The following is a 26,832-nucleotide window of genomic DNA, read 5'->3' as shown; positions in this document are numbered from 1 at the left end:
CCCTCTGAACTGTTGCCCCTTTCACCTTTGACTGAGAAAATCCACCCTTTGTTGTCTGCAAAGCCAGCAGTGACTTTCTCTGCAGGACATGCCAGGCTCGACCATACTGATGTCCCTCGGGGCCCACCAACGCTTTCCTCTAGACCTATAGCCAGACTTATGGCAAAGCGCCCAGAGGGGAGGTAGAAAGTGCAGTCCATGAGAAAGGGGGCCCCACTACTAAGGAGCACTCATTCAAGCAGAAGTCTGCGGAGTACATATGCGGATGGATTCTGAGGGTGATTGTTGTGGGGTAGGCACCAGAGAAGACTGCCTGGATATGAGTGCAAGCCAATAGAAGTCTTTATTAGCCAGGCAGCAACTGTACCGGGTGTTTGGGATGCCAGGGTTGCGGTGAACCTTTCCCTGGGTGAGCTTTTAAGCATAAAACCCTTGTCCTGGGTTGACAGACTTCAGTTGACGAGAACAGTAAGCCAGAAGCAGAACGACAGAGGCCAGTACACGTGAAGACTTTACCAGAACTATGGACATTGATGGATTACGTGTTTGTTTTCCTTTTGGCAGTCGGCACTGTCTGTGTGCTCAGTTTTACAGCCCGAATGATCCTCTCATCCTGGAGTCAGTTGTGCTAAGGCCTGGGTCCTGTTATAGCCACGTTGTGGGGCTCCCACCAGAGATCATCACTCAGAAACTGTGAGACTAGTGAAAGTATTTATTGTAGCCAGCTGGCGACTACATCTGGGGACTTGGTACTCAAGTACAGAAGTGAGCCTTCCCCAGAGTCCTATTTAAGCAAGAAAACTGTGTCCTGGCTGGAAAGCCCTCATGGTTCCCTTCCTACAGCTACAGGCTAAGCAAACAGTTACAGAAAGCCAGACCGAGATTAGCAAAAGTAGGGAGGTCAGGCCTAGGCCTGTTAGGTCAGGTCAAGGCCTTGAGTTGTTTTTCTTCCTGGAATTGTTTTTCTTGGACTCCCTTACAGTTGCTGGTACTTTATCAAGACAAAGTTCATTTAAGGTGACAAAATGGAGTCACTGTAGACAATTTGCAGCCCTTGTTACTGTAAGAAACATAAACTGGAGACCGAGTTTATTGACCTGGGCCCTTTTAGTGGAAATTCTAGGTTTAATTGGAAGCACACACAGTTTAAAAAAAAAAAAAAAGGTTTGTCCAAAGTGTTTGTCCGAAGACAGCCTACTGACAAGGAGCTGTTGATACCTGTTATCCCTTGGTTTAGTGTTGATGAGGGATTGTAAGGTTCAAGGAAATTGCAAGGCTACAGTTGGTACAGTGTGTGAAACTATACCGTCCACAGTGGAAGGCCCAGAAGAAAGCCCTTCATGAATCCTATAAGATGCAAAATGTCGACAGGAGCACCAGCATCTGAGGAGCTTGGTCGCCCTTTTTCCTGTGCCAGACTCTGGGGCTGGAGGGGCTGCTGCCCGGTTGAATGAATTAATGCTGCAGGTTTAGTTGGACCCAAGGTAGCAGGGGCCAGATGGCAGCAGTGAACCGTGAAAGGCGAGCTGATTGTAGATGTCCTAATGGGCAGCACAGACAAAACAATGTCTGACCCTGAGTAATGGCCGACCGTAATGGCCAGGACAGGCAAAGTGAACTCCGTGGTGGCATCACTCGTCGGGTCCTTTGGTGCTGGCTAATCAGTCATGGTGTTTCCAGGCGTGGGATGGATAAGAAGCCTACTGAAGTTTTGTTTGATCTGTATAAGTGAAAAAATTATAAAACAAACGAAGGCCACATCGGATCATGGCAATAGTTAGAATCTTGCTTGTGAATAAATTTCTAGACTTGAGCCAGTTTGCAGACACAGAACCCCTTAAGTGTAGGGACGCCCAGATTCCCCTGAGGAAGGATCTTGATAAAGTAACTAGAAGTTTTATTGTTAGCCTTTCTCCAGTCCTTGCCCAGAGAGACCTTTGTATGGCCTTTGTCAGGTAACTGTACACTGTGGGGAAATGGAACGATCAGACTCTACAGAGTCTACTGGATACTGGTGGTGAAATGACACTGATTCTGGGAGATCCCAAGAAACACTGTGGCCCCCAGTTAAAGTAGGGGCTTATGGAGGACAGGTGATGAATGGAGTTTTGGCTGAAGTCTGACTCACAGTAGGTCTAGTGAGTCCCTGAATTCATCCTGTGGTCATTTCCCCTGGTCCCAGAATGTGTAAATGGGATAGACTTAGAAGTTGACAGAATCCTCACACTGGTTCCCTGGCCTGTGGAGTGAGGGCTGCTATGGTTGGACAGGCTAGACGGAAGCCTTCGGTTGCCTCATTTGGGGAAAAGAACGAATCAAAACCAGTATCGCATCCCTGGAAGAACTGTAGGAGTTAGTGCCACCATCAATGCCTTGAACGATGCAGGGGTGGTGGTCCCACATCCCCTTTTAACTCTCCTATCCGGGCAGTGCAGAAGACAGGTGGGTCGTGAATGACAATTGACTATGGACAATTCAATCATGTAGTGTCTCTGACTGTAGCTGCTTTACTGTGGTGTGTGTACTTGGGCACATTGTCACATCTCCTGGTGTGGTTCTTGGGTTTGTTGTGGGTCCTGAGATCTGCCTCTCTTTGCCTGCTGGTGGTGTCTGGACTCTGCCAATGAACCAGCAGGGCAAAATCTGGGACAGGAGTCTGCAGCCCACGCTCTCCTTTCGTGGTCTGAGAATGCGGCTACACATCAGACCGGAGGAGACGAACGCCGTAGTTCAGGGTGCCCAGGCAGTGTCAATGTACTGGCCTGGAGAGAGGACATCAGCAGCAGGGTCCGAGGTCTGTGTCTCCCCTTGGGGCACAAAAGCGTCATTGTATGCCACTTGAAAGGGAGAGCAGAGCTGAGACAGCTAGTACCAGAAGGCTTTCTTCTTGAATCTTAGTGTTGGGGTTCTTTTAGGTAAAGGCCTTCCTTCCCCATGCGAATCTTTAATGAATCAGCTCTCTGAGATGACCTTGGCTTCCTCATATTTCTTTACTGGGGTGGTTGTGAATGCATACAAGTTATTCGGGGTAAACCCGGGATTATATAATTTTAAGGAAGGGCATGGGAATATCCAGGGGGGGAAGCTCATTGGCTGAAGGCTAAGGCTACTGAGGTGCTTCATTAACATGGAGAGGAGCTCCAGGTGCTGCATTACATGACTGACTCCCAGTGGTCCCCTCAGGTTGGGCTCATCATTACACGTTCCAGAGCAGGCACAGAGGGCAGGGAGGGCTGTCTGAGATCTCTGAGATCCCCAAGGTTTGATCACACCTCACCTTACCAGTTCTCATACCTGTCTGACAGCACAGCCCCTGTGCCCTATATATAGCCTGGTACACGGCACAGTTATTGATGGAGCAAACGCCCTATGCTCAGTGTCCACCCTTAATACTCACCAGAAGCAATTCACGTTGAGCTGGCCAGGCCAACAGTACTCCTTTAGTTTCATCTCAAGGATTTATTAACCCTCCAGCCTTGTGTCACAACTTGGGAGGGATCCTGATCATTTGTCTCTTCTATAAAATATCCCATTGGTGCACTCTATTGATGACATTATGCTGATTGGACCAGGTGAGCAGGTGGTGGCCACCACTTTGGACTTGTTGGTGGCACCATGCTCCTCAGAGGATGGGAAACAAGCACAGGTAAAATTCAAGGGCCTTCTACCTCAGTGGCATTATTTGGAGTCCAGTGGGGTGGGGAGGCAGATGTCTAAGATTCCTGTCCTGTTTCCTTATCTATGGGGGCGGGTGTAGAACAAGAGCCCATAAGGCAAGACCAGTCCTAGACTGTGCAGAAGAGAACATGGGGACCTGGGGACGCGTGGCTATGGGCTTATGTCCTTCACGCAGCCCTGTAGGAGAGGACAGAGGTCTCTCTGTGGTCTGCATGTGTTCATCAGTTACTTCCTGCCACTCTTCAGACCAGCCATTACTCTGATTCCCACACGTAATGATCAATTCTGTCAATTTGACAGTATCTATAATCTTCCTGGAAACCACCCTCGAGAATGCCTGTGAGGAAGTTTCTAGACTGAGCTCAATGAGATGGAAGGACCCACTATACATATCCGAGGGAGCGTTCCATGGGCTGGGTCCAGGATGGAATCAAAAAGTGAGGTAGATAGGCACCACCACCCACCTCTCTCTGCCTCCTGAGTGACAGCTGCCTCAGGCCCCTGCTGTTGCTCCCTTCCCACCACAAGGAACCTTGCCTGTGTGACGTAAAATAAACCCTCTCTTCCTTAGGGTAACTTTGCTGCGAGACAGGCTAGGCTGACTCCACGACAGGCTTCAGATTGGCAGTTCAGGAGACTAGGCCTAAATCTTTGTTTCCAAGAACTGGGCAAGTCCAGGCCTCAGAAGCTGCTCCCTCACCTGGCCTGAGGCAAGGAGAATGGGTCAGCAGCAGTTTCCAGTCCCCCCACCCCCCAACTCCCCAGCAGTGGTTCTGGAATGTCCCTGGAGACAGAAGCAATGACTAACATAGAGGTCACCTACCCCTCTGTGGACTTCCCCTATTGTACTTTAAGTTGGGTCTGCAAACTCACCGGTGTGTCTCCATCTTGGTAACGGGAGACCCCAGTATGCTGATCTTCTGCAGGATAAAGTGGTCTTTGCTTTTGCTCACTCCTTGAGTCTGCCGTATCATTCTTCAGTGACTCATGGACCCTTACAGCTGCAGGTACAAGGAAGCTAACAAAAGCACCAGTGCCGTCTCTCCTCCTTGGAGGGCCCTGAACATGGGGCTGGCTTCCTGCACATCTGTGCTGTGGTTAAGCAGGCTGCACCAAATAGTCCACAGGCTGGGCTGCCTAGGGGTGCCAGGTACCTTCCACCTGACCACTCTGCCTGCTACCAGTCCTTAGAAGGTGACTCAGACCCACGGGCCTTGCTGTCCCACAGCTGGAGTACTCCAGTAAGAGACTGTGTCCTAAGAAATATCTTGAAGTAGGCACTAGGCTCCTATGTGTGCACATGGTGAGTGGGCATGTGTATATGTGTATGTATGTATGTATGTATGTATGTATGTATGTATGTACGTATGTATGTGAGCATGTATATGTGTATGTGAGTGATCCTGTATATAAGCATGCATTGTACACATACATATGAATGAACACATGTATGTTTGAGCACATAAGCATGTGCATGTTCATGTATGCCTGTGTATGTGGGTGTGTTTGTGTGTGAGAATGTGTGTTTGGTGCTGAGCATTTTGTCATTTGTGTATGGCTGAATATGCACTGCTCTGTCCTATGGAGGCAGTGCAGCTGGGATCATTGTGCTGCCCCTCAGGAGCCACACTCACTCCCTGACTCCATGTCTTCTAATCTGGCCCCTTTTCTACAATTTCGCCATCACGCCTTTATATGCTGGCCCCAGGCCCAAGGCCCTGGCTTGCTAGAATGTGTCATCGGCTGCAGACTGTGGTCATGAACATGTGAACGTCTTTACAGACTATGTGGATACATTGTTCACATCTCTGCTGCAGCCCAGGAGAGTCACTCCCAGCCCATAAAACATTGTAACTTCTATCCTGCCTGTTCACCAGCACACGGGACACGCCCTTATCCCAGGTGGGTGGCTATCACTAGTCCCCAGGGAATCTAGTCCCAGAGCTCATCAGACAGGGTCTCAGCCTCTCATCTGAAGACTGGGTCTTCCAGGCCCTGTCTCCATAGAACCTCATGGGCCTGTGTGCAGGGTCCTTTAAGAGGTGACTCTGGGGCGTATAGATTGATGTCATTATGCAGGTACAGGATAGAACAAGGCCTGTCATTGGATGAGAAGGAAGGATGGGTGGGAGAAAAGTTTTAGAGAGGAAGAGGACACCTGAGCGAGGAGAGGGGGCAGCCAAGAGAACATGGTGGCCAATGTTAAGATTTTTCTCTGCACATTTACAAGTTGCTATGAATATTCTTAAGGGATGGATGTGTACAGGACTTTGTGTTTCTAGATGAGCAAATTATATCTTATCTAGGTGGGAGGTTTATATCTGTATCAATTGGCTGTATATTGTACAGCTGTATTGTACATTGAGTATTTAGCATCTGGTTGTTGGGTTACAGTTTGTTGAGTCTTGATATTGCCCGGTAGCTGAGACCAGAGTTCCTGCTGGCCAGGGTGAGTAGCAATGGGAGTGGAGAGATCACTGGGGCCAGAAGATAGCTAGGCTAACGTGGTGTGGTGCCTCACTGAAGCCAGCCGCCACTGAGATACGTTAAGGTTAGTTCTGTAAGGCTCTACAGTGACCAAACTAACACCAGGTTGCGACTGCCTGGGTCTGAGAGTCCCAGGGGTCCAACGTGGAGCGGTGACACAGGAACCGGCCGTGCCCTGTTTTATTATGCTTTAACAGGGGCTAGTCTCTTGGAAACTCTGAGGATGATCTTTGCTACCATGGAGGCCTGTTCCCAAGAAAGGATCTCCAAGTGCCACGTGCTACGTCCCTAAACACGTGCCAGTCTTCCTTCTGAAACTAAAGGAGGAAATTTATTTGGCAAAGGTCTTCGTACATGAGGTAAGATCAGTTTGGATGCCTGGGCGGCTTACATCTAAAGGCAGAGGAAGAAATACAGACACACAGGGTCCTGTGAAGACCGAGACCGAGGCCATGGACAGATGACCACAGGCCAGCATCGGAGAGAGGATGCCCAGGGCTGGCTCCACAGTGCCTGGATCTCAGGTCTCTGGGGTGCAAAGCTGCAAGGCAGTAAACCCCAAGCTTTGTATGCCGCACACGGCGTCCAGGGTCGTTTCACAGGGCCAAGCTTTCCACTCTTCTCAGACACATTATGAAGGCCCCACTACAACCCTGACTCTGGGAATACAATACGCAGTCTTCTACAAAGAGCTGGGTGTTCCAGCAGGACAACCCAGTGATGGGCGGAGTATAAGCTTTGAGATGTGCAGCTCACGGTCACTCTGAGGTGGACCTCCCCCCGCTTCTGACACCAGCTCCGTGCTACCCTGTCCCATTCCCAACACCCCGGAGCTGCTGTCTTGTACTCAAACCAAAATTCACATACCAGAAGGCCTGGCTGGCTCCTCTTAACGTCTATAAATAGCAAAAATCTGGGGAGAAAGGGGGTGTCAGATGGCTTGCCGAGCCCCTCCCTGACCACCAACCGCAATCCTCAAGGCACCTGTGCAAGCCACACCAGGCGGTAAGCTGCCTTCTCCGGGCCTCTCTGCGTCAGAGAAGGGGACCCTACCTTTGTTTGTCATGTCGATGATGTTTTGTGAGCCCAGCCCGTACAGTTTACAGATGTTTTCAAATCTTTCCTGGTAAGTCTCGTCAATCTGCATGAAGCGCCCTGGGGACAAATTTGGGACTTTTTTGTTGGGAGAGCAGGCACCATTCCATAACGTGTCGAGAACCCATGGAAGACGCCTTGCCAGAGGCTGGGATTCCCAAGCAGATAGGGTCAGGTTACCATAGAGCGCCAGCACTTGGGTCCTGGTCCCGTTCTTGATGTTCTGCATGTGGAAGATGGCATACATTGTGTAGTCAGTCTCCACGAGCAGCACCTTGTTTTCCCCCTCATCTGCACAGAGACAGAGCTTAGCCCTCTGCCCTGGCACTGGGATTCCTCACTTCTCCAATGAGTGCCGTGTGACTGATGTAGCTTCTGTTAGAGCGAGCACTGGAGGGACTGTGAGTTGGATGCCAGGGCTAGCTCGGGAGACCGTGGAACGGAAGGGTGGGTGGCAGGGTGCTATGGCCCCGTCTGTGTGCCGCCCCCACAGGCCTCAGCACAGCACCCTGGTTTTGTGGTAGCTCCAAGCTGGTAATGTCCAGAGAGAGGGCCAGATGGGGGCTGTCGAGTTGTACCCAGACTGATCGGCAGGGCCTCAGCAGAAACGACTCCTGGCTATCAGATCGGAAAGAACAGGGTCCCACTCACAGGCAATGGAGAACTCCCCACTATTCTTAGTCTTCTCACAGACCACGGTCACGGCTACACATTCTCCGTGTATCCTGGGGGGGGGGACAAGAAGGGGAGAGGCTCAGAGCAAGCACCATCCCCTTCCCCCTGCCGTGGCTTCCAACCACTCCAGAGGAGGCCTTTCAGCTCAACTCACTGGGAGGAGCACAGAACACAGCAATGGGCCAGGCACCCATTGACTCCACCATGCAGGTCCGCAGGGGAGAGCTGGTGCAGTCCACACCGCTGGCCCAAGCGCAGATGTGTGAGTGCGTGGAGGTCCTGTGGGGCATGGGAACATATTCTCCCCCTGGTTTCAGCACAGAGGGCGATACGCACATGATGTGGAAGTCAAACTGCAGGTTGCTGTTGTTTAAAAACTGGATGTTCCGGATGAAGAGCCTCAGGTCTCCTTTTTCCTCAATGTACGTCATGTTGTCTGAGGCCATGGAAACAAGGTGCCAGACCCCAGAAATCTGGAAGGAAAGGCTCAGTGGCGGGAGTCCTGACCATCCCTGGGGCTGCTTGGCCCTCTTGGCCTCACTCCTGGGTGAGTCCCCAGACACTAGCTCTAAAGCTGGGACCTCCCTCTGCCTTCTCATCCCTCGCTCTGCCCCATTTCTCCCAAAGCTCCTTCTGCACCCTCTGGTTGCCATCATGGCTGGGAATGTGGGAGACTCTCATGGCCCAGACCGTCTTCTTCCAGGTCAGCTTCTCCCCCCCCCCCTCCCCAGTAAAGTGGGACAGGTGCCCTTCACGAAGCCTGGCCCAGCCCTAGAAGGCTTGTCCCACCCTGGCCATATTGTAGTTTTTCCCCACGGCAATGTGCAAGTTGAACTGCGCGTTGGCCAGGTCCAGCGCCAGGCCTAGCACTAATACCACCAGCACCATTGTCTCTGGTGGACACCTTGGCTGGCATCCCCTTATGCCTCTTTCTGCCCTGCGGTTGTCAGCCTGTCCACACACATCCTGTGTCCTGTTGGAAGGCAGCCAGAGGCCCCCATTTAACTGGTCACATTCTAGAGCTGGCCACAGAACCCACTTGACTTGAGTAGCTGGGTCAGAAAGTGCCGGGGGGAAGTTGGGACCAAAAGGGTTTGGCACCAGCTCCCTGGACCCGGGCCAGCCTGCTGAGACCATGTGGGCATCTCTGAGCACTTGCTGTGTGTCTCTAAGCTTAGGAGCTAAAACCCAAAGCCCCAGTGTTTGAGTTCTAACGTCTGGCCTCGGTGTTTCTGTTTGAGGCTGCCTGGCTCCTCTCAGGCCATCTGTAGGGCTTGCAGTTTGAGTTTGCAGCAGAGGCAGCCACCCTGCCTAGAGGATCTCACTGAATTTAGAGTATGGCTATAAAACTCCAGGCAAGACCCTGAGTGAAGGTACTCGTGGCCTCAGCTTCTGAGTTGAGGGGTCCTGAGAGAACCATGCTCTGGAGTTTGAGGGTACAGTGGTTCAGGAACACAGATGCGGGGTCTGGTCATGGGAGGTGGGGGTGAAATGTGTTCTGGAAATGTCTGCACAGCTTCACCAGGCGTGTCACAGGATGCTGGCTCCCACTGCCTCCAGGCACCAGTGCATTGGTGGCACTGAAAGAAAGATGATCTCTCTGAATGAACAAAGCTAAGCTTGGCAGGCAGGGCCGGAAGAGCTCGGCACCCAGCAACCCAGAGGGCAGACACCCACTGGCTGCCACTTCCCTACGTGGGTAGTTCTGCCTGGACTGATGTGGTTCTGAGATAAAGTGTGGGAACCCAACAGTCGCCAGGTACCAGGCAGGCATTACACATTGTTAGAATCACACACGATCAGTGACGGCTGTTTGACGTCTAAGCATCCTTTCTGAGGGCCGTTGTCTGTAACGACGTTAGGGCAGGGCAGTGTAACCCCAGTGCTGTTGACCTCTCCTCTGCTCCCCAGCTGCTTCCGGCAAAAAAGCTATCGGTCCAACCACCTTGTATTACTCCACACAGGCCGGTGAGCCCTTTCTGGCTTTAGTGCAACCCATCACAAGCCTTGGGGTACTCCTGGTGAGTCCACATGCCCTGGTGGCCTAGTGGATGGACTGCTGCGGGTCGTAGAAAAGAAGCAATGAATGTGATTGGTACAAACCTTCATTTGCATAACGACTCTGCTATGACTAGAGCAGAGCACCCCATAGCTGGCTTGGTGACTGTCTGCCTTGCTACCTCTTCGCCGCCTACCCTGGTATTGCAGCATTCAGTTGAATAAAAACCTTCTCACGCATGTGACTTTTGTGGTTTGTAACTTTGTTTGAGACAAGGTTTCGTGTAGCCAAAGGTGACCTTGAATTCTTGATCATTTGCCTCCATTCTGGCATTTCGAGCACATTGTTTGACTGCTCTTGCCTATACTCAGTGAGGGTCTAGCTCAGTCACGCAGAAAGAGAAGCGGGAGAGACAATGGAACATCAATGGCACCAGACGCAGCAGGGCTGACACAGCAAACTGCAGAAATGGCAGCGCAGCCAGCCGCGTCACAGTCGACTGTGACCTGCTGAGCAGTGCGCAGGCCAAGCTGCAAAGACATCGGCGCTGCATAGACACTTGCAAAGCATCCACGTTGGTAGGTAGTGGTCAGCAGCAGAGCAGCAGCAGCAGCAGCAGCAGCAGCAGCAGCAGCAGCATCCTTCCCCCATGGCAACAGCTGTGACAGTGGCCATAGTAACAGGAGGCCCTGAGCTATCTGCAGACTCGGGCTAGTGAGAAACAAGTGAAGAGATGGAAGGAAGATGGAGGGCTGAAGCTAAAGAACAAAAGGCTGTAAAGAGGCGGAGAAGAGTCACTGAAGTCTAAGGGCAGCAGACATGTTCCTAAGAGCTGCAAAGGCCGCAGGACACAGGAAGGAAGCTGGGATACTGCCCAGGGTCAGGAGCTCAGAATCCTTACTTTACAAGCTGCACAAAGCTACAACACTGGAAGGATTTTAGGTCCGGCTACCTAAAGCTTCCCAAGAGCTGGGACACTAGAGGGCGCCACCTGCTGTGGATCCTAGCTGGTATTTGCTTTCCCTCACTGCTCAGAGAAACACATACTCAGAGAAACAGAGTGCCAGGACCAGCTCTTGAACTGTACAGTAGAGCAAAAGGAGTCCAACTAGATGATTTACAGCAGGCCCAGAAGTCTCAGAAACGGTGCCTGCCGTGGCCCATCTCGAGGGAAGGAAAGTGAGTGGTTTGTTCCCTGTGTCTACAGCCATAGACGCCCCAGGAGTATGCAGAAGCCCACAGCCCACTCTGCAAGGCTGTGTTGTGTGGCCCTCTCCCAAGCAAACCCAGGTTTTCTGTCAGAAGACGGAGTAGGTGTCTCTCTGTCTCTCTCTGTCTCTCTCTGTCTCTCTCTGTCTGTCTCTGTCTCTGTCTCTGTCTCTCTCTCTCTCTCTCTCTCTCTCTCTCTTCCTAGAAGAAAATGTCCACACTTTCCTTCTAGGTCTTGTGAGAAGGTGTGGGGAGGTGTTTGTGGTGGGAGAGCATGTTGTGATGAACATTCATGTGGGCAAGCCATTCCCTTCGTGTGGCCACAGGGGTTCCTCCACAGCCTCTGTCAGACTGTTCTGCTATATCCCTACTCATCTAACTCCAAGGAACACAGGCACCCTGGGTCTGCTTTAGGATGAAAGCCCAGCTCAAGGGTCAAAGGTGCATGCAGCAATAAGTATAAGTGAATGAAAGAGATCCCGAGATACAAACTGCAAAGGAAGACTTCAATGTACTTCTGTTTGCAGATGATATGACAATATATGTAAGTGACCTCAAAAATTCTACCAGTGAACTCCTACATCTGATAAACCACTTCAGCAAAGTGGCTGGAAACAAGATTACCTTAAAAAAACAACTGGTGAGGAAGGAGAGAGACAGAGAGAGACAGAGACAGAGAGAGACAGAGACAGAGGAAACTGGCCTGGCTCCTGATAAAAAAAAGAAAAAAAAAACAAAAAAAACAAACAACTGGTACTCTGCCTATAAACCAATAAGAAAAGGACTGAAAAAGACATCAGGGAAACAACTTTCATAATAGCTGCAAACAATACAAAATGTTAGTGTAACTCTAACCAAGCAAGTGAAAGACAGTAAGACAAAAACCTCAAGTAGCTTATGATGGTTTGCATATGATTGGCCCAGGGAGTGGCATTAGAAGATGTGGCCTGGTTGGAGGAAGTGTGTCACTGTGGGGGTGGGCTTGGAGGCCCTCCTCCTAGCTGCCTGAGGGTGAAGGTATAGAACTCAGCTCCTCCTGCACCATGCCTGCCTGGATGCTGCGATGCTGCCAGGCTCCCACCTTGATGATAATGGACTGAACCTCTGAACCTGTAAGCCAGCTCCAATGAAATGTTGTCCTTTATAAAACTTGCATTGGTAATGGTGTCTGTTCATAGCAATAAGACTCTAACTAGGACAGAAGCTGGTACCAGGAGTGGGGTATTGCTGTGAGAGGCCTGACCATGCTTTTGTTTAGAAGAATGGATTTGGGGACTTTGGATTTGGAAAGGAGTAGAATGCTTTACATGGGACTTAATGGACCATCTTAGTAGGAATGCGGAAGTCTTTATTACTAAGAGTGTTTTGAATTGTGCAGGCCTGGCCCAAGAGGTTTCAGAGGAGAATTTCGGTATGTGCTGTAAAGACTATATTTGTGGTATTTTGGTGAAGAATGTGGCTGCTTTTTGTCCTTGTCTGAAGAGTTGGCCTGAGGATAGGGTGAAAAGACTCAGATTAATAACATTGACAAAGGAAGTCTCAGAAACACCCATCATAGTTTCCTTCTCTGGTAAAGTCTCATGAAGAGCATTTTAATGAAAAAAGGGAAGTTGAGAAAGGAAAATACAAAATACGTGGTTCAAGTATTAAAGGGGGCACCTGGAAGTGAAATGGAGCTGCATCCTGTGTTCAAGGATATTAAATTGAGTTAAGGAAGTAATGACCTTGGGGCAAGATTCCACCCAGCTAAGTTAGCTCCAGGCAACTTAGTACAAACCTTTAACCCCAGGAGACAGGCATACAGATCTCTAAATTCAAGGTCAATGTACTGAGCAAGATCCAGGACAGACCAGCTTAGACAGTGAAGGAGTTAGAAAAGAGGAAGCTAGTGATAATGTAATAGAACAAGGGGGTCATGTTCCAGATCCTTCAAGCAGCAAAACTCAGCAGCTTCAGCCATGTGTCTCTGGCTTTATATCCAAGAGGAGAAGGAGACTCCTGGGACAATTGATGCTGGTTAGCTGGAGCTAAGAAGGAGACCAGCGTCACTGAGGTGAAATCTCTGGGAAGGGTTTTCTGAGAGCTGTGTTCCAGAGATGCCAAGGTTGTACCTCGTGCTGTGGCTGGACTTGTTCATGTGCTGCTGCTGTGGGGTGACAGAGCTTAAGTGTCCTGTGGCTGGGGATGTGGGGTGAGCAGCCCGTGTAGGAGTGTGGATCTCAGGATCTCTACTAGAAGAGTGTCCAGAAGGAGGGGGAGGGAGATTGAGAGATGCCAAGGATATATGAGGCAGTGAGAATCAGACACATACTGGCATGGAAGGGCCAACCCCCTGAGGAGGGATTGAGTATTGAGTGGGGATACTAGCATTCACCTCTGTTTCCCAACGTCAGACACAAAGGTAAAGAATAGAATCCAAGCAGTGTATGGTGGCACACATCTTTAGTCCCAGCACATCAGAGGCAGAGACAGGCAGACCTCTCTGAGTTCAAGGCCATCCCGATCTACCGATCGAGTTCCAGGACAGCCAGGGTTACAGAGAGAAATCCTGTCTTAAAAAACCAAGTGTGGGGAGCTGGAGAGGGAGAATGGACTTCACCACTAGGTGGAGACACACCCTGGTCTCCTCCTTTAAGGTTTGATTTTGTGGGTAGGTCAGGGACCTGGCTCAGGGAACCACCCCTAGGAATGTGGGCTCACCTTAGAATATCACACTTTTCTTTCCAAGAATTCTTTTCTGTTGGGTCTGCCTACCCTTCCGAGTCCAGGCTTGAGAGAATGTGACAATTCTTATTTCCTTTCTTTCTTTTCTTGTGGATGCTGGCTGGAACCTAAGGATGTGTTTAAACCCCTGTATTAGGGTTTTACTGCTGTGAACAGAAGCCATGACCAAGGCAACTCTTATAAGGACAACATTTAGTTGGGGCTGGCTTACAGGTTCAGAGATTCAGTCTAGTATCATCAAAGCAAGAATATGGCAGCATCCAGGCAGGCATGGTGTAGGAGGAACTGAGAGTTCTACATCTTCATCTGAAGGCTGCTAGCAGAACACTGGCTTCCAGGCAGCTAGGATAAGGGTCTTAAAGCCCACACCCGCAGTGACACACCTACTTCAACAAGGCCACACCTTCTAACAGTGCCACTTCCTGGGCCAAGCATATACAAACCTCACATGTTGGGTTTTCTTATTGCTCAAGGAACGAACAAACAAACAAATGCACACAAGGTTATGTTATAATCTTGTATAACCATGGGGCAATAGTGGACTCATATGAGGGTTACAGTGAAAACCTGTGCTGAGATCAGTGGGCAGAGAATACAGAAACACGACTCTGAGAAAGCATAAGAAGGGATCCACCCTCTAGGGTAGCGACTACCACAGGATGGGGGAGCAAGGCAGGGGCACCTCTCTGTTATAAGGCACGCAGCACACACCCCATCCAAAAAATTCTGTACAAGGAAGAATCCTTACAAGAACAACAAAAGAAGCAAGAGCAACAGAATACTCTAAAAGGTCCTTTCATGTTTCCAGTGGAACCAAGCCATGTCATCTGGCAGTGAAGGGAGCTAACCAGAGAGGTGCTATTGTGATGCTGGTGACATCACCATTAACACTGGGTACCAGCAGCTACTTCTCTTGGCAAAGTCCCAGAGCTATACTCCCTGGGAAACATGTGTCCTCCAGGGATATTTTTGGCTGTCTCCCAATACCAACCTGATACAAGGTACGGAGCCTCTGAAGGAGAGTTGTTGGGAGTGTAGACACGTACGTCCGCCAGCCAGGGTTGTCAGCACACAGCTGTAATCCCAGCATCGGGAGGCTGGCACAGAATGATTGTTTTGAGTTAAAGATCAACCTGGACATCACAATGAGACTCTTTCAGTTTCTTTCAGGAAAGAAAACTAAATATTGTGTATAGGCATCATATCCTGACCTTGGCCTCTGAATTTGTTGTCACTGCCCCAAGATATCTTTGGGAAACAGCCAGAGACAGCAGCTAGCTGACTGGCCTACAGCTGACCCATTCATATATTCCCAGGGGTATTGAGTCTAAAGGATTTTCAAATTGCAGGGGCATCTCTGAGTAGGGAAATGTTTCATGAGGAATCACCAGTGGGGTCAGGGTATGAGTAAAGCCCCATTTCCTAGTAGCCATGTGGCAAAGGGCAAAAGAAACTGATGAATTTATTTTACACATTTGTTTCCTGAGTTTCTACATCTAGATGTCTCATGGTGTCCAGATTGAGTCACGTCAGAAAATAAGCAATGTAAGGTTACAAGAGACCCTGTGTTGGTAGGCTGTGCCTGGCTTCCAAAGCTGGTGAGTTCGGTGCACGTAGAGCCCAGTTCAACTCAGGGCCAGCCCCACCCTTCTCCCAACCCCTGCCTCAGGACCTTATAGAATGAGTCTTAGCAGCAAGAAATCAGAACTACACTTCAAGCTGTCGTGCCGTCATGTTGCACACATACACAAACATCCATGTGGGACCTCTGGCCCAGTGTGCCTGATGTCTGAGGCTCAGATTCAGCTCTGGAGCCTCCTTCCTGCCTTCAATGTGGGCATGGCCTCTCTTTGTAGTCCCTGAGAACAAGGGCCCAGTTGGTCTGTCTCACTATGCTTGCCAAGGAAGAAATGACAAGGTCAACTTTGAGGGCAGAGTTTATCACCTCATCTTAGGAAGACCTAATCCTCATGATCTCACTGCAGGGATTCATGGTGGTTAGTTCTGGGAGGGGCTAGCAGGCTGGGGAGATGGCTCAGAGGGTGAGTGCTTTGAAAGCAGGAGACCCGTGTACAAGCTGGGTGTGGCACATGACTGGAGGCCCAGCACAAAAGGGGCTGAGATGGGTGGATTCTAGAGCTTTCTAACCAGATAGCTTATGCCACATGAGGAGCTCCAGGCTCAAAGCGACCCTGGTTCAGAACATAAAGTGGAGAGCAAGTCGACAACCAACATCAACCTTGCTGTTCAGCATGCATGCACGCACGCACGCAGATGGACTTGCTTCCCCAAGGGAACAGAAGAGGGTCAGCAAGTTCTACATCTTTGAGGATCTCTCCAAAGACACTTTAAACAGAACAGAGATAACCTTAGTCCTTCCCTCTGAAATATTGTAGGTGTAACATGTAATTATTAGAAAAAACAATCCTCGCTATTGTTGGCTATGCACCGGCAATGCAGTCTTCCCTCCCCCATTGGGAGCTGCAAGCCTCGGTCTTCCCAGCTTCTAGTGGTTGGCTTGCCTCTGAACTGCTCCACACTCCCAAACCATCCGTCCCCTGCAGCTAGCCTGCCAAGACCGGCTACCTCTGGCTCTAAACCCCTAACCCCGTACAATGATTTATAACAGTAAATTTTCAACCCCCCAAAATGCCGACACAAAGAAACAAAACTCAACTGATATTGATATAAGTCACATACCTAGATTGGACAAATGTGCCCCACATAATTCTGTTACCCTTCTATGACATCCATGACTACTTGTGGCTATTTCAGGCCACGTGGATCTGGTTCATCTTCTTCCTCCATCTTCTCTCCGGGCCCTTCGGTCTCTCTGTCTATGTCCCCTCTCTAAAACTTTTAGCCCCGCCTTCTTTTTTCACTGCCCAATCACAGGCTCCAGCCTTATCTGTCACCTGACCTCACCTGCTTACAGACAGTATTCCACTAAACTGTTGAGTTGCTGTCTGAGTGTGTACAGATGCTTGCTCTCTGTTAGGATGTCGGGGTGCATGGGCTTAACCCACACTTAGTACCTTCTTCGTTTTCCTACCCACAGGAAGGAATGAAGGCCAAAGGGAGGATTTTATTGCTAACTTCCTGCCTTTTTCTGCTGCTGCTGCTGCTGGCTAAGATCCACTTGAGGTAAATACCAATGAGCCACAACCTTTGGGAAGGTCAAGGAAGCTTAAATACTGAACGTCATCCAAAGATGCCACTGACACATGGGTGAACCAGAGGTTACCTCCTCTCTAGGGGACACCGTATGCACATTTTAAAGCTTTCCTCTCCAGATGCCAGACATCTGTTGAGTATCTTGTCCCAGGCTCCATTCCAGATGCTGAAAAATAGCAGCCCTGCCCGCAGGGGTACTTCAGGCACAATGGAATATCATATGTTATATGACATTGTCATGAAAATGGAGCCAGGCAGGGGACAACTCTTGTTGTCCTGGGTATAGACCCGGGTCTCCAGCAAGCCAGTCCGGTGCTCAGCCACCAGGCTGAACTATAGTTACATCAATTATAAACCAAGTAAAAGTGACAGATTTGCAGGCTGGAGAGATGGCTCAGCGGTTAAGAGCACTGGCTGCTCTTGTAGAGGCCCTGAGTTCAATTCCCAGCGACCACATGGTGCCTTGCAACCATCTGTAATGAGATCCGATGCCCTCTTCTGGCCTGCAGGCATACATGCAGACAGAATGCTGTGTGCATAACAAATAAATCTTAAACAAAGAGTTTCAGATTTGTGTCTTATGTAGACATGACTGAAATTGACCTGTTAGAGTAATATCGGTTAACCTGCCAACACTTTTTTCCTATAAATTCCTAACCTATCTCTTCTATGCCTCTCCCTGGATCTATTTATAAGTAACACAGTGTTTTTTTAAACTTTCTTAAAGATTGATTTATTTATTTAATGTATATGAATACACTGTGGCTGTCTTCAGACACACCACAAAGACTGTTGGATCCCATTACAGATGGTTGTGAGCCACCATGTGGTTGCTGGGCATTGAACTCAGGACCTCTGGAAGAGCAGTCAGCACTCTTAAGCGCTGAGCCACCTCTCCAGCCCCAACACAGTGTTTTTAAGTGCCTCGGGGAAAGTAGGCCACTGACTGCCAGGAATGCTGGCAGATGGGCAAAGGTTGTTACAGATGCGCAGTGAGACTAACCCTCCCTCCCTCCCTTCATCTTCACCCTCACCCCCAACCTCTAGTTTTTTGAAACAGGGTTTCTGTGCATAGTCATGGCTGTCTTAGAACTAGCTCTGTAAGTCAGGCTGGCTTTGAAATCACAGAGATCTACCTGTCTCTGCCTCCCAGTTGCTGGGATTGAAGTCATGTGCCACCACTACCCTGGAAAAGAGAGAGAGAGAGACAGAGAGAGAGACAGACAGAGAGAGAGACAGACAGAGAGGGGGAGAAGAAATGAAAGAAGGAAGGACAAAAGGAAAAAAGGAAGAAGAGAGGAAGAAAGGAAAGAAGGAAGGAAGGAAGAAAGAAAGAAAGAAAGAAAGAAAGAAAGAAAGAAAGAAAGAAAGAAAGAAAAGTGCTATCGTTAGAGAATGTCTTAAATCGACTCCTCTCCCCAGCTCCAAGTATTTGGCTTTTCTACATCCTTTATGATGAAACAGACATTTGATCCCTTTGCCCACCTTATTTTTAATTAGATTGCTCTATTTGAGGTGTATGCCCTTTACTCTGTTCACTGAAGAGTCGATGTATTTAGGAAACAGAAGCCCCATGGCTGCACCTCTGACAAATGCTAATCACGTTCACAGGAGTGAACCATGAGGAATTGAGATACAGACACTTGACACATGCAGTGCTAACCCTTCATCTGTTTTTATTTCATGTGTTTGCCTGCATGGATGTCTGTACACACACACATGCCTGGCTCCAGAAGAGGTGACAACATCTCAGGTCCCTGCGGCAGGAGTTACAGACCATGTGGGTGCTGGGAATTGAGCCCAGGTCCTCAGGAAGAGCAACTCTGTTAACTGCTGTGCAGGCTCCGTGCACTGCTTTCCTTAAACTCTCATTCTGTGGGTGTCCAATATTTTCTCTGACAGACGCTCTTAGAGAACGTGCTGTCTTAAGGTATCACTGTGAGGACGCTTTATAAACTGGAGGGCAAAATTGTCAGGGACAGAGGTTCTTAGAATGATAGAAGCTGGGGACAAAAGATTAAACAAGTCTGTAGATATGGCCAAGACATAGGTTGGTAGGTATGTAGTATGCATGTGAATACACACACACGTGTGTGTGTGTGTGTGTGTGTGTGTGTGTGTGTGTGTGTGTGTGTGTGTACATGTGTGTGACTATATATGGATATGGGCATGTATCCCAAGTACAGGTGCCTGCGACTTTGGTCTTGAATGCTGTGGAGTTGCTGACAATTGTGAGCCACCTGACCTGGCTCTGGGAAGTGAACTCTGCTCCTCTAGGAGACCAAGATGGCTTAGAGGTTAAGAACACTGATGGTTTCCAGAGGTCCTGATGTTCTTAACCTCTAAGCCATCTCCCCAGTTACCCCCAACTTGATGGGTTTTTAGCAATTTCCCCACTGGTCATGTGTTGTCTGATGAGGGTCTCCCCGTGGACTTTTGACTGTCTGTCCTGGGAGGCAGTCTATTTGCTGATGGGATATCTGTGCCAAGGCCACATCGGATCCCATCAGAAAGGCAAGAGCCCCTGCTCAGTTCTGTTACGGAACACCCTGGTGGTACACGGGAAGCTGCCAGGCTGGTGATTAAACTAGTTAACATGAGTGACAGCCCAGACTCTTCACCTGTGGTAGGAAAGTGGCAGCCATTGTCCCCCCCACCTCCATACCGCTGTTGGTCCAGAAGCAGGAAGCCATCAATCCTTTATCACTTTCTAATGTGGCCGCTGAGGCTTTGCTCAATTGCAGGCCTCTGACTGCTCTGAGCCTATTGAAGCTGGGCTAAGCTGAGCCATCATCTCCGTGTGAGACTGCTTTCCAGACAGTGTCTCGGTATGTTCATCTCACTGTCGCCCTGCAGTAAGCAAGAAACAGCTGCACTTTAAAGAATCAAGGTAGCTGGGCGAGTGGCGCACACATTCAGTCCCAGCACTCTGGAGGAGAGGCAGATGGATCTCTGTGAGTTTTAGGCCAGCCTAGACTGCATGGTGAGTTCCAGGCCAGCCAGGGTCAGTTATATGCTAAGACCCTGTCTCATAGCAAAAGGAGTGGGAATCAAATGCTCCTCCCAACCTCCTTACACCACATAAATAACCCTTTTGAGTTTACCCCATTTCTCGTCCCACCAAGGAACCTTCCTCTTCATTCTGCTGTTGTCTTTGACCTCTCCCCCAATCCCCTTATCTGTCCCCTAGACCAGCTTGTCCCCTTCCAGACCAGGAGACACTGCCTCTCTCAGCTGAGTCCTCGGCCCCACTCTGTCTCCCCTGGAGGCTGAGGCTAGGTGGCAAGGGTGAAAACCACAGAGCTGAGACTGCCTTGTGTGGGCTCTGTGGGTGTGGGATGCCACAGTAACCTGTTGCTCTCTGTACAGGAACCACCAGGAAGAGGAACTTCCGCTCTCAGACTGGTTTGACCCCAGGTAAGGGCAATGACACAGATCACTTAGAAGTGATGGGTCTTGCACAGTCAAAGACTGTGGTTCTTCTAGGGCATCTGGTGTCAGGAGTTTGTTCTCCCCATTCTGACACAAAGCCCAAAGAGCTCCCTGAGACAGGCTGTCCTGGTGTTGAGAACAGACATTAGTTTAACCGTTGAAATGGTGGGGTAGTGAAGCAAGTGATCAAGCAAAGGGTTCAAGAGGAAGAGCTCTTCTGGAATTATCCATGGGGGCTTAGGAAAGCTTGGCGAATATTCAATACTCAGGGTTGGAAGCCATGCATGTGGAGAGCTGTGTGTTCAGAAAAGACCTTGAGAAGGATCTGTCGCCCCTGCTGCTGCCCACCTCTGGCTGACATAGGCTCAGCGCAAGCAGTATGTGAGAGCTGAGGCAGAGTTCCCTCTACAGCTTGGCCTTGAAACAATGGCACACCTCAGCTTGTGCACAGGGCCTCCCAGCAGAAAGGGCAAATTTAGGGATCCCAAGGATTTATGGAAAATTGTCCCATCAATAGCTAACTGACAAGCAAACAAACAAAAGAAAAATACTCAGATGGGAAGCAAAAGCTGATCTCTTGAGTAGCACATTCAATTTTCAAAAATTAATTTTAAAAGTCCAAATTTTAATTTAACAAAATTTAATTTAACAAAAATTACAGGGGGAGAGGGAAGAATCAGTAGAAACCATCCCCGGAGCAGCCCAACATTGTCGGACAAGTGTGAATCAGTTCTCTATACACAAAAGCTGAGGCCGGGTGTGAGAACAAAGCCCACCAAACAGCTGATAGCACTAAGCGCATGGAATCCCAGTCTGGAGAGCCGGAGCTGAAAGTGTGCTAAGCAGAAGAGGAAATCCACAGAGGACCTCCGCTGCTGGAGTCCGCAGACGGGAGAGCCAGGGACCTCGATGGACAGCATCACCCCAAATAGCATATTGGTGGAATTAAAAAACAAGACAAGGGTTGGGGATTTAGCTCAGCGGTAGAGCGCTTGCCTAGCGAGCACAAGGCCCTGGGTTCGGTCCCCAGCTCTGAAAAAAAGAAAAAAAAAAAAAACCAAGACAAAACAAAATATAACCACCTTAATATATGCAGAAAAATTTGACAAAATTCAACACCTTTTTATGGTATAGACACCCAGTGCTCTAGGAGGGGAGGGATTTTCTTAGTCTGGCACACACAGAAGGAAGTTCAGATCATTTGGGCTTAATCTGAACTAAAAAATGCTGTTGACGGGGTTGGGGATTTAGCTCAGTGGTAGAGCGCTTGCCTAGCAAGTGCAAGGCCCTGGGTTCGGTCCCCAGCTCCGAAAAAAAAGAAAAAAGAAAAAAACAAAAACAAAAACGCTGTTGACTATATGAAGACGTGAGGCCAGGAGAAACTCTATCTCAAAAAACAAAACAAAACAAAACAAAAAACTGAAGGGACAGTCTGTACAATAGGAAAAATATTTTTCAAGCTACTTATTTGATAAAAGCCTAGTATTCTGGATTGATAAACGACTCTTACTAAGAAACAACAAAAAGCAGGAAAAATAGGCAAAGAACTGGACAGACATTTCCTCAAGGAAGATGTGTCAAGACCCAAGAAAGACCAACAATGTCCTTGACAACTTTCATCATCAGGGGACTGCAAATCAAAACCACACCGAGTCACCAGTTCACCTCCAACACCACGGGAAGAGTCCGAGATGAATAAATGGAAAAACTGGACAGGAAAAAGTGTTAGAATGTAGGGCAGTCGAACTTACAGGTCCAACTGTGGCACTGTGAAACCACTGTGAGCTACAGAATCACAACAGGACACAGTGGTTCTACCTCTAGACCCACCCCCCAGGCAACCAAAACGTGTTCACAGAAAATTTTCAGGGGAGCAGCATCCCTAGTGTATCTCGGGGCAAATTAACTCAATGTTCCTCTACTGATGGCAGAGCAAACAAAATGGCTTCCAGGAACAGGGTGGGGTTGCATTCAGAAACGCCTTCATAGCAGGCAAATATGCAGGGACGAAGGTCATGTTAGTCATTGCAGAGGTGGCAAGGAGCCAGGTGCTGGTGTCTGGTACAGAGACATGCCACAATATGTCATTTTCTTGGGGACAAGTGTGAATAGCGTATTTTATATCTATAATTATATGCACACACACCACGTGTGTGCACGTGTGCATGTGTGTCTTACAGGAGTGAGTAGCCTGATAGGGATACTGGGATCTGAACCTGGATCCTAGCAAGCACGTTTTGTGTTTCTAGTTCTGGTTTCTACATACTCATTGTTGATATGTTGACAGAGGCTTAATGTTTTGGAATTATCTGGTAAATTATATTCTCTAATCCACTTATCAGGTGATTTTTTTTCCAGCGGTTTTAAGGAGTGTGATTAAAGTATAATTGATTGTATTATGGTCAGTACTATTTTTCTCATTTGTGATTTGATGCCTTGAATTCCTTTTCTTCCTGCGATGGTGAAGCGTCTGTCACTGCGTAGAAGAGCAGGAGGAGGCACACGCATCCTTGTCACATTCTTGACACCAGGGAGGAAGAAGACAGCCTTTCATTATTAAACATGCTAGATATAGGACTGTCATAGATTTTTTTGGGACAGGGTCTCAGTCTGTAGTCTTGGGTAGCCAGGAAACATGCTATGTAGACCAGGTTACCCTCAAATTCAGAGGGATCCATCTCGTCTCTGCCTCTGAGAGTCAAGGTGTGCCCCACTACACCCGCTGGCCATGCAGATTCTTTTAGAAGTCAAGATGAAGTGATTCTTCCCATTCTCCATTCCCATCCTTTTCTGGAAGTTTCTTTTTCAATCATGAATGGATATCAGATTCTGTAATGCCCTGTGTTGAGTGATTGGGCATGTGATTTTTCTTCAGTTTCTGTTAGGACTTACCTCCTTGGCATGTCCTAACCCCCCATAGTAACTAATGCAAGTCTCTCTCTTACTGAATAGCACAGATGGCTCAAACCATGTGTTCAGAACACCACAGGGCACACAGAGCAAGCAAAAGAGTGGGGGCTCAGCAGGCACAGAAGGGAGGCCATACTCCGCCCCACAGTGCTGGCTTCAGACAGAACCGAGATATCCCAGGCTTCTGACCCAAGGCTGGTGTGTTGGTTCGTTAGTTTGTTTTGTTTTATTTTTGATTAAGCTGTTATCAGAGTTCAAGATAAGTAGGCCATGTTTGGAAGGAAGAGAACGCAGTCTGAGGCTTGACTGGCTGTGGCTGTGGCAGTGTTGCCAGCTTAGCCACTCACTGATGGGTGCCACATGAAGAACAGAAGAAAACTAGCCGTCCTCCAGAGAGGGGCGTTCTCAGGGTCATGTGAGCCAGTGAGGGTCAGCGCCATCTCAGGTTAGCATCTGCTGCTGGGTGCTCACCGCTGCTACCACGTGGTGACACCCAACACATAGCTGTACTTCAGCTTGTGACACGGTGGTGGCTCGTGCCAGTTTGGATGATATCTCTGCTTTTGTGTGTCCCATAGGAGACGCTTGGATGTTATCACGACCACAGACTGGCTGGCCCCTGTCATATGGGAAGGCACCTTTGACAGAAAGGTCCTGGAGAAATATTACCATAAGCAGAACATCACCATGGGCTTGACTGTGTTTGCTGTCAGCAGGTAGACGCTGTGAGGTGCTTCCTCTTTTATTTTGGGAAATGTGCTTCAGCATGCATTGATGTCTTGACCCCACAGAGCAGCACGTCCTCTTTTGTGACCACTACTTCTGAGCACACCAAACAGACATTTGCTATAAGTCTCTGTACCAAGGCTGGGCCTATAAGTCCACTGGGAATTCTTAACTAATGTCCCGCTCAGCTTTGACTCAGTAGTTCTCAAATGTCATGGCCACTGTCAGCCTGTGGACTCACTAACCATTTTGGTGCATCATCGGACCCACCATCTCTCTCCTGACTTCTTGGGTTTCTTAATATCAAGGCCACTTTTCTTGCTAGCACATCCAAGCGCACCCATTCCATTTAGAAACGTGTTTCTTGTTTTGTGTGTTCCCAGTTTCAATGGCCAGTACCTGGACCCATTCTTGCAATCGGCCAGCAAGTTCTTCATGCCTGGCTATCGGGTGATCTTCTACATCATGGTGGATAAGTCCCTGAAGTTACCTGAAATGGGGCACAACCCTCTACAGTCCTTCCAAGTACTCGTAGTAAGCCAGGAGAGGCAGTGGAGCGACTTTGACCTCATGCGCATGACAGTCTTGTCCAAGCACATCCGGGAGCACATCAGGTTTGAAGTGGACTTCCTCTTCGTCATGAGTGTCAACATGGTCTTCCAGAATGTGTTTGGGGTGGAGACTCTGAGCACGTCTGTGGCTCAGCTCCATGCTTGGTGGTATTTCCGAAAGACGACGCATCTCCCCTATGAGAGGAGACCTACATCAGCGGCCTACATCCCCTTTGGCCTGGGGGACTTCTATTATGCTGGTGCCATTATAGGTGGAGTGCCCTTTCAGGTCTTGGACTTCACTCATCAATACTTGAAAAGTGTTATTTTGGATATAGAAAATGGAGTTAACAGTACCTATGAAAAGTACCTCAACAAATATTTTTTCCTCAACAAACCCACCAAGCTCCTATCCCCAGAATATAGTTGGGACCAAACCTTCAACATCCCTCAGCAAGTGCATTATGTCAAGGTTGCTCATTACCCCACAGACGACTTATGATGCAGCAGTGTTGATGACCTCAGAGCCAACCACAGGAGTGCCTCAGAGACACAGACTCATGTTAAACACCCACATTTCAGAGACCCAATAATCTATATTATTTCCAAAATCAATTGCTCTTTCTTGTAATTTCAAATTGTCCAACTTGACTGAATCGAGGACGAATAAAATGTGGCACTTCATGTTCATACATGTAATGCTGTTGGCTCTGTGTTGTAGAAAGTGTGACATCAGTGAAACACAGAACATATTTCATTTGAATGGAGAGAAAGACTTTGGTTTACAAATAAAAATCTATTCACACAATGACTATTAGTACGTAGAGATAAATTAAATGTCCATCCACTCAGCTGTCAAGTATGGGCTGAGATGCTGACTTGTGACCAGCTTCTTCCTCCTACAGTCCCAGTCTGTCCAAAATGTATGCATGTGTACCTGAAGTTGTGGGAAAATAACTCTGATAGTCAGGGAAAGTGGCACGTGCTTTTGATCTCAGCACTCAGGAGACGGAGGCAGGTAGAGCCTGTGAGCTCAAGACCAACCTAGGCTTTATGACAAGTTCTAGGCCAACCAGAACTACACAGTGGCATCTTCTTGTTAATTACATGAATAAAAACTCAAGGAGAAAAAAATTCAAAAGCCCTGGTCTATAGCACCCTATCTTTGGTCCCTCATTCCCTAAATCCTGATGAACGAAAACAGTTTTGATGGTGACCCTCTTTTCCCTGAGTCTTACATCCTGGTGCCACCAGCTCAACTCCAAAGTTTAGATTTGTGTTATAGACATTTCTGTATTTCTTTCTTTCTCTAAAGAAAGTAAGTTTAGCCTTCTAGCGCCTACAGTCCTGCCTCCCCCTCCTCCACAGGATTCACTGACTTCCGCTAACACTTGGCTGTGCCGCTAACACTTGGCTGTGGGTCTCTGTGTCTGCTTCCATCAGTTGCTGGGCGGAGCTCTCTGGTGGTGATTATGCCAGGCTCCTGTCTGTGAGGAGAACATAGCAATATGCTTTGGTTGGCTGTTTGCCAGGCATGTTTGGTTTTTATCGTAGTTCTCTGGGCCACCTGGCTTCTGGGTTCTGGACTAAAAACCAGAGAATCAACCAACCTGGACTCACGGGGCTCACGGAGACTGAGACTGACCTGGCAATCACAGAGCCTGCATGGGTCTAACCTAGTACTCTGTAGTATGTTATATTTGTGTAACTTGATGTTTTTATGGGACTCCTAACAGAGGCAATGGGACTGTTTCTGATGCTTTCTCCTGCTTTTGGAGCCCTTGAACGCCTACTGGGTTGCCTTATCCAGACTTAATATGAGGAGAGATGCTTAATTTTACTGTAACTTGAAATGCCATGTTTGGTTGATATCCCTGAGAGGCCTGCCTTTTTCTGAATGAAAACAGAGGAGGAGTGGATAAGGAGCAAGGACAGAGTTTGGAGGAGAAAAGGGAGGAGAAACAGTCTGTTGAGGTGGCCTTCCTTTCCACTGTAGGAAGAGGAGTCTCCATACTTTGATTTTTGATTGTTGCATCAGCAGTGATCTGAGTGCTGGCAGGATTTCGGTATGGTTGTTCCTATGGTCCATCCCGAGTTTTCTATTTGTGAATGCTTGTCCTTCCTCACCTGCACAAAAACTGAAGGTCAGGCAACCCTCATTGTCTAAAGGCA

The 26,832-nt window shown here is 48.7% G+C and overlaps 2 protein-coding genes across 7 annotated transcripts; one reads left to right on the top strand and one right to left on the bottom strand.

The window, feature by feature from the left end:
* Positions 1 to 697: 697 nt before the first annotated feature.
* Lcn9 (lipocalin 9) lies at positions 698 to 9,665 on the bottom strand. 3 transcript variants are annotated; one of them, NM_001106560.1, is made up of 7 exons: positions 8,725 to 8,834; positions 8,272 to 8,408; positions 7,912 to 7,985; positions 7,441 to 7,551; positions 7,219 to 7,320; positions 7,033 to 7,078; positions 6,480 to 6,706 (listed from the first exon to the last, which is right to left on the bottom strand). In NM_001106560.1, exons 1-6 carry the CDS (start codon positions 8,821 to 8,823, stop codon positions 7,062 to 7,064), a joined length of 540 nt encoding a protein of 179 aa, NP_001100030.1. In that variant the 5' UTR covers positions 8,824 to 8,834; the 3' UTR covers positions 6,480 to 6,706; positions 7,033 to 7,061. The 3 variants fall into 3 exon arrangements, with proteins under 3 accessions (XP_063139536.1, XP_063139535.1, NP_001100030.1); XM_063283466.1 differs by having other exon boundaries at positions 698 to 7,320; positions 8,725 to 9,665; XM_063283465.1 differs by having other exon boundaries at positions 698 to 7,551; positions 8,725 to 9,665.
* Positions 9,666 to 14,364: 4,699 nt separating this feature from the next.
* Glt6d1 (glycosyltransferase 6 domain containing 1) lies at positions 14,365 to 25,352 on the top strand. Of its 4 annotated transcripts, XM_006233671.5 has the most exons (5): positions 14,365 to 14,868; positions 16,926 to 17,011; positions 20,411 to 20,458; positions 23,962 to 24,099; positions 24,493 to 25,352. In XM_006233671.5, exons 2-5 carry the CDS (start codon positions 16,932 to 16,934, stop codon positions 25,160 to 25,162), a joined length of 936 nt encoding a protein of 311 aa, XP_006233733.1. In that variant the 5' UTR covers positions 14,365 to 14,868; positions 16,926 to 16,931; the 3' UTR covers positions 25,163 to 25,352. The 4 variants fall into 4 exon arrangements, with proteins under 4 accessions (XP_006233733.1, XP_038960647.1, NP_001100029.2 ...); XM_039104719.2 differs by lacking the exon at positions 20,411 to 20,458 and having other exon boundaries at positions 14,723 to 14,868; NM_001106559.2 differs by lacking the exon at positions 14,365 to 14,868 and having other exon boundaries at positions 24,493 to 25,350.
* The last annotated feature ends 1,480 nt before the right edge of the window (positions 25,353 to 26,832 follow it).

Source organism: Rattus norvegicus, chromosome 3, assembly GCF_036323735.1.
Source record: "Rattus norvegicus strain BN/NHsdMcwi chromosome 3, GRCr8, whole genome shotgun sequence".
NCBI lineage: Eukaryota > Metazoa > Chordata > Mammalia > Rodentia > Muridae > Rattus > Rattus norvegicus.
This window is presented reverse-complemented; position numbering and strand designations above follow the sequence as displayed.